Source organism: Montipora capricornis, chromosome 6, assembly GCF_036669925.1.
Source record: "Montipora capricornis isolate CH-2021 chromosome 6, ASM3666992v2, whole genome shotgun sequence".
Taxonomy (NCBI): domain Eukaryota; kingdom Metazoa; phylum Cnidaria; class Anthozoa; order Scleractinia; family Acroporidae; genus Montipora; species Montipora capricornis.
The window spans coordinates 10,898,892-10,909,864 of NC_090888.1; the positions used below are offsets into that span (position 1 = coordinate 10,898,892).

The 10,973-nt window shown below is 41.4% G+C and overlaps 1 protein-coding gene across 1 annotated transcript in view; it reads right to left on the reverse strand.

Annotated features, from left to right (window-relative positions):
* Nucleotides 1–7,411: 7,411 nt before the first annotated feature.
* Nucleotides 7,412–10,973, reverse strand: part of LOC138051520 (UBX domain-containing protein 10-like) — a 6,930-nt gene continuing 3,368 nt past the window's right edge. Inside the window, exon 2 of the mRNA XM_068897743.1 lies at nt 7,412–9,749. Within this exon, the coding sequence (XP_068753844.1) occupies nt 8,947–9,749 (803 nt within the window). The 3' untranslated portion in view covers nt 7,412–8,946. The remainder of the gene's footprint in view (nt 9,750–10,973) is intronic.

Consider the following 10,973-nt stretch of genomic DNA (forward strand, 5'->3'; position numbering starts at 1 on the left):
AAAATCGTGTTATTTAAGATCCTTCACTGTCTTGTGTTTGAAGTGAAGAGCAGCGTGTGGGTTCACCTTATATTGGTAGAAAGTCAAATCTCTTTATTGATACAAAAAAAAACCCACTTGAATTTATGTCAAATCGAAACTCGGCTTATTAAATTTGACTGCATAACCATGCACAAAAGGTTCGTTTTACGTTCGCTAATTTTGACGGTGTCGTTCCATTGTTAGGGGAATTGACAAGCATCGAACGAGCAAACGAGTGATTCATTTCAATCTGATTTCAGCAAATACCATTACATTTTGCTATGTACTCGGATATGTTGTTATTTCCTGAAGATGTGTTCAAAATCATCGTAAATCGTGGGTGCTCAAAGGAGAAGAAAGTGAAAGCAAAATCGACTTTACAATTGCAAGCGAAAAACACAAAAAGTGTCTTCGGGAGAAAAGTGGCATTTTGATTATTCTTTTGAGGACAATCGTAGTGCCGGTTTGTTTGTTCATAGATCGGCACGCACTAAAACAGTGGACTACACGTGCCAGCCTCTGAAATGCCCTCGTGCCACTAGAACTAATTTGCACAACTCTTGGACGAGTGCAGCTTGTCGGATGTGAAGGTTATTATATTGGAAACATCTTTGCATTAGAAGGAAAGGGTGGTCAGATAGCGTAGATACCTGATATTTCAAGTGTATACCGTTCTTCAACTGAGAACTTCATTTATTTATGCTTCGGTTGATTTATTGATTGATTGATTGTGTACACAAGGTATAGTAAATTTGCATGCCATAGGGGGTCTAGTCTCCTTACAAAACGCATTGAACGGGGGTTGACTTTTGAAATTTAATCAGCTTGGTTTGTACACGCGGGTAAGCCTTTCCATCTGCAAACCTGTTTATGTCCAATGTTAAGTTAAGTTCCTAGCAAATACCGTTGCTTTATTTTGTAGTGTCTCTCGCTCATACATCTTCCCAGCTGACACTTCAGACCACTGTAGAGCATTTCATCGACATAGGATCCTAGAGCTATGCCCTCTTAGCGAACGGTGTGTGCGAGTTCTTTTGTCCGCAACTGGGCACATGCATCATGTATTCAGACAAGATAGGGAAAACAAAATTAACTGACCAGTGATTGGGTTACAGTAGCTTCGTCAATGTAGTAAAGTGTAATCCAAGGCGTGATCTCGCAATTTCAGTACGACTTTGTGTACGTAGGTTCTAGAAAAAGAGAATAGGCCAACTTGCCGTGTACAACCTAAGTGAATTGGCAACAGCAGTGAACGCTTCGCAGAAATAAACGGATGAGTTAGTTATAGTTGCTGACTGTGATTTATTCTGGATATAATCATCTTGCAGTCGGAGAATGCAGAATACACTTTGGCGTTCCTAGATGTTGACACAAGGGTTGTGCGTGGGTCCACTGATTGTCGTCAGGCCATATTCGACAAAATACTTACAACAATACTTCATTGTGCCCTCCATGTCAATGTATACACCCCTTTATAAATAAGTCAGATAGGAAAACAAGCCAAATAATATAAAAAATGTAATGGCGAATTGTAGGCTCACTAACCTATGGATAAATATGGAGAAATAACACATACATTCACCCATAGACACACGAATGAAAACAGGCGTACAGAAAATTATTCATATATACCGCAGCAAAAAAGAACAGGAAGAGTACAAAAAAGTATTGTTAGTATTCCTTTACCATTTCACCCAACGAATGTGCGTGAATATACGTGTTTTTCTAACTTGTTTGAATAAGTATTCGTAGATGCAGAAGCTTCTGGTAGATGTAATTACGAAGGTAGCACTTCCTCCCCACATTTTCGAATTCCCTGATCGAGTGTTTTGCGGCCGGGATTTAGGGTGACGACCTACATGTGGCTTCTTCGCCAAATGTACTAAACTCAAAGAGGTGGAGTTTAGGTCTTTCTGTAGGTGTGCACCAGTTTACTGAGACCCTGCTTTCTCAACGCCACTGACCGAAATATTAGTTTTTCATCGAGAATTATAGGCGATAAGCTTTGAGAGACGGTTGATGTCACTGAGATTCGGGGGTATTTCAATTTTTTTTTTTCTATTTTGCGGTTTTAGGGGGGGGGGGAGGGGATACCCATAGTTTTCTCTTCTGAAGTACCCAGTGTGACTACCCTGGTTTTCGCCCTGGAATATGCAAGCATTCGAATACTATGAGGCTGAATCATGGATGAAATCCACATGATAGGATCGAAACCGCGGTCTTGCCTGACCAAATGATATGTCAGAGAACCTCCACCTAGAGTCGGGTTATCTAAATGCCTCGACAAAGGAGCGACTTAAGGACATCGACATCAAATATCAAAAGAGCATCGACGAGAACGAATTAACTCCAGAAGTTGAAGGAAGATAGGGACTGACCATGACCACAAACCAAAACACGCTGAAGAAGTCACAAGAACGAGTGAAGCAATTTAAGGCAAAAACACCCGGCAAAAACAACGCCTCCAAAGAGCATAACGATCTGCTAAGAAACGCAGAACAAAGCAAACAAAGCTTTTAAAAAGTCAGCTATCTCCCTCCTCTCATTTTTGCCTCGCCGTGAGAAACCTCTGCTAGCAGGGAACTTCTACCGCCGATAAACATATCGGTCGAGCCTAGAATTAAATTGGCGCAAAAGCGTGAGGCCATAAGGTCACATTCATATTACTGCTGCGAAAATCAACAACAAGAAACTAAAAGCATTATTACCGAGACGAACTATTTTCTTGGAAGAAGACATATCATGACAGCAGTATAGAGATCCAAATGTAAATTATCATAGGACAAAAACTATTGCTAAATGAATCCTACAGGAACCACCTAAAAGAGGCGTCCATTCAAATACGTACTCAAGAGAGCATAATTATGACAAAGGCAACGCATGGGAAACCAGACCACGTACAAGGGAATCGTGTAGGCCTGTAAACCCCATTTAACACTTAAATAAAGTTCCTTTCCTTTCCTTTCCACCATACGAGAAAGACCCGCGATCGAAAATAAAAGTATAACCAGACTTATGAACAGCCGCGGGATAAAATGCTCACTACCAACGCTCTCTAAAAAAGCCGTTAAGAAACCACTTTTAACCCATAGAAAACTGAGATTGATCCAATTAGCGAACTTACCGTACACAAAATGGATAAAATCGTTTAGATTCTAAGAGAAGGGTGGTACTGCGTCGGCGGGAAAGCGAAACACAGAAATTAGCTTAGTTGAAAATGCAAATTGACCACTAAAGAAATTTGATTTTTTTTTACTTAATTAGACCACTCCCCATTGGGGCTTTTCAGGGCCAATGAAACACAATGAACGAAACGACAGAACAGAATAACAATAGGGCCGTTTATACGAGAGAAAATAAACCGTGGCTTACTCTGGCCACGGCGTACATGCAGTACGCGAAAGGAATTATTTATACGAGTATAAACTCCCCGGCCGGGATAAGCCGCAGCTTGAGAAAGCCGTGAACGTAGACTTTGTACCATTTATACGGGGTGTTCGCGTCTTATGTAACCGTAAACCCTAACCCTAAACCCAGGAACTCCGGATCTCAAGGCAAGCGTCCTAACCACGGGGGCGAACTGGGATTACGGGTTTTCAGCGTACAGTGAAAAATGGAGATATTCTATTGGTGGGGATATAGCAAACATAAATAACAAGAACAATTAACAATTATTCCATTTACCCTTGTTGGATACGAGATGGTAAATAGCCAACGAGGCGCGTAGCGCCGAGCCTAGAGTGGCTATTACCAATCTCGTATCCAACAAAGGTGAATGGAATAATTGTTTTATTTAATTCTCAACCTCCGGTTTTGCTAAATTCTATTTAAGTTAAAGAAACGACCGGGAAGTGATGTGATTTCCGGGCGCCAAAAAAATTATGCTGAGCAACATTTGCCGCATTCATGCCCATGTAAGGTCAAACGCAGGTATAATGGCTGATACGGCTACAAGGAAGGATTGCGTTTCTGCAAACGTTGGCCGTGTAGCACTTATATTTCAACAGACTTAACTGATTAGAGTGCAATGTGAAGTGCTAGTTTTCTACCCCATATGAACCATTTGAGCGTTAGGCCTACTGATGGAAATGGGCCCACACAAGGAAAGAGAAAACACTCAGACCAGGGCGGGAATTGAACCTACGACCCACAGTTGATAACTGACCAAATGCTCTTTACGTTACACTTGATTATATTTTCGCTGCAGTTAATGAGGAGTTTCTCAGTGATGCCAATGGATCAACATCTGTCTTTAAACGGCGTTGCCCTAACAGAAGATGCGGCCACTCTCATCTCCTTGGGAATCAGACCCGGATCTTTGTTACTGCTTAAGGTACATTATTGCTGAGGGTTGTAGTTTTAGTCATTTTTGTTTACCAAAGGCAAACCTGAATAGAGATAATAGGCGAGTTCATAGTATTGACTAAAGAAGACTTAAAGTAAAGTATGCCTGTGTTCTACGCTGAATGTGAACTGCCCTTGTGTGGGCCCATTTCCATTAGTAGGGCTAACGCTCACATGGTTCATATGGGGTAGAAATCTAGCACTTCACATTACACTCTAATCAGTCAAGTCTGTTCAAATATAAGTGCTACACGGCCCACGTTTGCAAAAAACGTAATCCTTACTTGTACTTGTACATGTTCATTGCCTTGACTTTAAGATCTTCAGTTCCCACGGCCTGCTCTCGTCTGACCTTGTAGCTCAGTCGGCAGAGCAGCGGTGATCTAACCCGAAGGTCGTGGGTTCAATTCCCACCCTGGTTAGAGTTTTTCTCTGTCCTTGTGTGGGACCATTTTCATTGGTACATGGTTCATTTGGGGTAGAAGCTTAGCACTTCACATTATACTCTAATCAGTTATAATGGCTGATAACGGAGATCCAGTGAATCAATGAGAAAGCTAGAATTCCATTATTCGAGGTTGAGAATTTAATAATGGGGTTTATTCCACTATTACGTCATTTTGGTCAAGAGAACGCACAAAATATGAGAGTATTACACTGTAGAACAGAGCAAATACGGACGGAACTGGAGTTTTCGATCAACGAAATTGTTTTCAACACGATACAAAGCCCCAGAATTTAGCTTGTCATCGCTTGTCTCTCGTCATCTCGTTTATACAATCAAATAAAGGACACTTGGCTGGCTTTCTGTGCCGTTTACATCCGGTTCGCAAGCGCCCTGAAGGACAGATGATGCATTTTTTTAGAAACACTCTTACCAAATAAAATTAAAGCAAAATAAAACCTTTTATATAGGAATAATAAATCTCTTATTCGATGGTTTAACACATAATACTCGCCGATATTTTGCTCATTGCTTGTATTTTTCCTCGCCCCTGCGGGGCTCGGAAAAATACTACGCAACTCGCAAAATATCCGCGCGTATTATATGTTAAACCATCGAATAAGATGTATTTATCCTCACCAATTGCGTACGGCAACGTGGATAACAAAGAATTACCTGAAACAAGACTACAAATGTTTAGTCTGTTTTCGTGGTTGCTGTCAGGTTCAATTACCCAACAACTCTCACACGAAACTATGGCCCATTTTCTCTACTGTGTCAACAACATGACAGGGGGTGGAGCAATGAGTGAAGATCCCGACAAGAACAAAACAACAAAAAGACTAACAGTTCCTCTTAGGGTCTTTTCAGGACTAATGAAACGCTGGATGGAAAGAAACATAACTTTCAACAACTCTAACTGGCCGATGGCTGACAGCTTGAATATTTCAAGCGCAGTTTGAGAATATTGCAGCTACTGCATGGGAATCACCCAACTTATCGTCAGCGAGCGGCTTGAGCCCTAACCTGCGATCAGGCGTACTTTTCTTTTTTCGAGGCCCTGTCAAAAGAAAACTACGCCTGACCGCAGGTTACTTGAGCCCAAGAACTGAAGGTTCAGCATCCACACCACCGGAATTTGGTGCCTGACAAAATCCCGCTTAGGGGTACCTTCGAGAGAAGCAGAAAATTTATAACATTTACGAACCTCTAGGTTTCAAAAAGGAATGCCTTGATTCCCTTGAGGGATTACACCAATGAAGCCAAGGAGCGAACTCGCAAGGGTGCAGTAGTGTTAAAACCATTTTCAAATTATGCCTGGCCTATGTTTCCTTTCCACCAAGCTGGAGAAGAATGGAGGCCAAGGGTTCCTTTTCCTTTTTGCCCAGTCTTATCCGCTGGAAACCTAGCCCAATGTTCAAGAAACAGACAAAAAAATTTGAATGTTGCATTCATTTTCCAGAAACTTATCTCAAAACACAAGTGGTCTTTAAACTTGTATCGCTTATTTACAGGAAATAATTATTTACAAATGGGTTAAATAAATAATAGTGAATGTTTTTACAGGATAGTTACAATTACTTGAAACCAAACAATATGACATCTTCTACAAACCAAGGTAAGTATGTATTCTTACAGAGTCGTCTTTCACAACTGCATTTCGGAATAACACAAGTCTTCGTCATAACCTGGACAAAGCTGGAGGGTTGACCACTGAAGAGATTAAAAAATGACAGACTTAAGGCGCTGTTACACTGTGCAATTTTTCGTCCAACTTGTCTTGCAACGCCATTGCGAGACAAGTTGCACGAATCACTGCCCTATGTAACATATGTTGCAACGGCCAAAAATGTTGCGAGAAGTAGAATTGAGTTCTACTTTCCGCAACGGTTGCAACTTATTTTTTAAGCATTGTGCAGTGTAACATCTGTCCAGCAACTTGTGTCGCAACGGTTTGTTGCACCAGCCAATGAAAATGTTCCTTTACCCTCATGTGATCATCGAAACGAGACAAGTTGCATGAAACATTGCTCAGTGTCGTCGGCATCCGTCCGTCTGCGAAAGACGATGGTACAGAATCACTGTCGTTGACAACTGCGCGAATGGCTAAAGACGCCGACCCGCGATTTGCAGTCTCTGTTGCACTTCGTGCAAACATGGGGGAATGGCTGGTTTCTCCCCTCCTCTCTCTTTTGTCTTTTCTGGACTGCCGTCGCCCTCCTGTTCTCCTCTGCGCCTTTCACGCCCTGCCTCGCGGCCTGGCGACAGGCTGGGCGGTCATTTGCTTGCTTCTCCCAAGTGTCGATGTCTATGCTACACAGTTTGAGGAGTTTGCAACATCCGTAAAACAACTTCTTTCGTAATGTGACAACACTTGAAGAAATGTTGTTGCGACACACGTTGCACAAAAAATTGCACAGTGTAACCAAAGATTGACCCCACTAATTCCTGTAGCTCTTATCGGGAACACTTTAACCCATTGACCCCTTGGACTGAGAAAATAGTGGATGTTTAGGGGTCAATAGGTTATTTAAATTGTGTCAAACGATATGCTTTTCTCAATTGATTCCAGCTAATATTATAGCAAGGACCCAAAATTAATGTGACAACAGTTTTAATTCCTTCACATTTTTTTGTGTGACACTAGTCAATCAGACGCCAAGAGAGGCCACTTGTAGAAATGGCATTGCTAGAAGAGTTGCACAAAAAATTGCACAGGTTAACCAAAGATTGGTCCCTGTGATACCCGCAGCTCTTATGAGGACGATTAATTAAAATTGTCGCCATTCTCTAGCTGTTAAGTGTGTTTTGGACATAACACACATGGATAAGACAAAGCACAAGTAAAATACCAGTAGGTTCAGCCTGCTGGCCAGGAAGCATTGCCATACAAAGAGCTCTTTAGAAATTTCTCTGCTTTCTGGCTGCTCAAAAAGAGAGGCATAACCTCCCCACTTTGTTCTGTCTCAAAAGCATTCTGACCATTGACGCTACTTGTTAGGACGTCAACAAGGTAGTGTCTACATAAACTTCCAGATACGCTCCTAATTAGATGCACAGGGATTTCAATAAGCATCCTAAAGTGTCCATTTACTTTTCTCCCCACCTTTCATGTCTCGGACGGAACACAGATGTTAATTAGCAACTATTCACCGAAGTGGAGGTGGCTAGTGGTGGATATTTACCGAGCTGCGAAGCGACTCGAGGTTAATATCCACAACTAGCCACCAACACTGAGGTGAATAGTTGTTTTAGTATACACTAAGACAGTGAGATAATATAGCACAAAAAGATGATTTTAACTCATTTATTCGTGCAAAGATTACAACATTTTCAAGCGCAAATTCCACACGAATTCCTCGGAGGTGAATGGCAAAGGATATCCGAAGTTTGGGTAGCCAATCAGCGCACACGTTCAACACTATCCGCTGTTTTAGTATATACTAATAATCATTATCATGTGGCCGTTGGGCCCCACGCACGCTTTCATTGTAAAACTATTGGAAAAAAGTCCCCGTATGAGGGCCGTACGCATTAGTGCGAACAGGGCCGGAACGTACTGCTCCGTGAGATGTAATTTTAGAGGATTTTGCCTGCTTTTAAACATCCAAGTTATTTACAGCAAGAAAAGCAAATGCAAACAACATACTAGATAAATTCTCTTTGTAAATTTTTGTTACTTATTTTGTCCAAACTTCATCTTTTCAGTGCTCGTGAACAGCGTAAAGAGACCATATGATAAAATGCTTATTGACTGAGTTTAGGTCGGGCCGGACAGGAAAATATTTGGTCCATGGCCATGGAGCAGGAACCTCTCTGCACTCAGTCCATACGCCATGACCTCGGGCCAAATATTTTCCCGTCCGGTCCTCCCACTCAGTCAACAAGTACATATTATTACAGTCTCAAAGTGTCTCCCAAATGCTACTCGTCAATTAAGGATAAAAAGCTGCAAATACCCGAAGCCAAAATAACGCTAACCTTATGGTTGAAAATAGGGAGCAAATGCTTAGACTTAAAGGAAAACTTCGTGTTGGATGTCAAAATTGGGCGTGCATCTAATTAGGGTCAAACCTGGACATAAGTGTAAATTTCTTGCTCTTCTTCTCAGAGTCCATCATATATACAAATCAAATCTAGTCTTCTTTTTCCTCAAGATGAAGAACCGTTCTTGAGTGGATCTCCGCTTGAGAAAGACTAAGAGAAAAATCGTCAAAAATCCTTCTCGGAACCTCATTAGTGCAGAACTGGCATGGAGGAAGCTTATCCTTGCTTAGTGATGCCGCAAACGCCATCACTGCTCCGAGAGTTTCAGTGTTCCTGAACCACCTTTCATGACGAGATCCATCTAAAAGCTTTACAGCTAGATGTATTCTCCCTGGCTCTGTCTCTGATGGTTCATTAGGAAGTGTGTGCTGAATTGACAGACCTGCTGTACTTTGCAATAAATGGTTGAAGTTGTCGGCATCATCATTGTTTTTTCTTTTCACCTGAGAATCACTAGAGACATGGTAATTTTCAAGCTCTGGCAGCAGCCCAGTACCAATCGAAGGAAGAGGTGTGTATTTTGAGAAAGACGACTGTGATTTGAGTGGTGGATGTGACGATATTTGAGGGGAAGCTTCTCCTGATCCTTTATTCTCTCTTCTTACATGAGGACCAGGTCGCACTCTACCTTTGGCTGATATGGGACGGCCTTGTTCTCTTTGTCTTGATGGGGGTCTTGGAACAAATTGAGATCCATGAGAAGAAATAAGTTCATTAGAATGTTGACGCAGCAAAAGGCTTTTCTCATCTTGTTGTGGTCTTTGGTATAAAAAGTGCCCTTCTTGGGAGGCCTTGTCATTTTCATTGGTTCTCATTGTTATGTCACTGTCCAGGGATTTGCTGCTGGGTGGTCTTTTACCATGCCTTGATAATGGACGACCAACAAACTTGCCTAGAAATCAATGACATTTTTCAAGTAGTTCACGACAGGTAAATTGAAAAAATGATTTGGCTGCTTAGGCTGGGGAAAAGAAGACTTGCTATCATAAAATGTATGGTGTATCAAAACATTTCCAGTCAGCGTTGCCCGGCGACATTTTTGGGCTGTGTATTAATTATGAGAACTTTGAAAACCTTACATGAAAAACTAGTTTGTTTTGTTCGAAATCATGGACTGGGGTTAAATGATATTAAAAAAAGGAGCTTGGTAGCGCAAACTATGATTAAAACAAACCATGTATTAAAAATAAGCCACAAACACGACAAGAGAGTTTCCTAACGCTTGCGACTAATAATAAGCACAATAAAAAGTAATGTTAACAAATAATTATGATAATAATAACTACAACACTCAATAACTTTTAAGATCTCAATGACATAAGATTTGTGGAAAATGAAATTAATGTCACAATGCCATTTGACTGAACATGGGAAAAAATAAACCACCACCTATTCCTCACTTATGGTTACTCAAAGCTATTTGGCAAAAATGAAATCAAGATTGATCCCCTGGTCCAATCAGTGCAAGTGCTGTTGTAAGGTATTTGAAAGGGGCTGTTTGGGATTATGTTTGTAGTGACAAGAGGGAGGACATTTCACTGTACATGTGCTGATCCATCTGTCTGAAGAAAAGCTTACATCACCCTGTGGATCAGTACAAGTACTAGGATGCACTGGAAGAGGATGGCGTCTTTTATTAGCAAGAAAGAAAATGAAGAAGGAATTTGTGAGTGAGTATGGGAGACGCTCGCCAGTAAGTTATAAGCTATGTAAATAGAAAACCTCCTGTGGAAGCCCTTGTTACCGAGAGGGTGTCTGTTATATCTGGCCGGGGTTGTTCTGGGAGAGTGATTCTGTGGAAGCCATTGTCACAGAGAGGGTCTCTGTTATGTGATAAAGAAGGTGGGGTTGTTCTGGGAGAGTGATTCTGTGGAAGGCATTGTCACAGAGAGGGTCTCTGTTATGTGATAAAGAAGTTGGGATTGTTCAAGAGAGTGAAGGAGATGGATTGTGAAACAATTATGCATGCTTGTTGCTCTACCACCCTCTTGGAATGGAAGGCAGAAGGAATTACTGTGGAATAGCAAATAACTTGTAAACTGTAATATGGATTATCATATGGCCCGTACGGCTCCGCATGTGCATTAATTGTAAAACTATAGGGAAAATCCCTGTA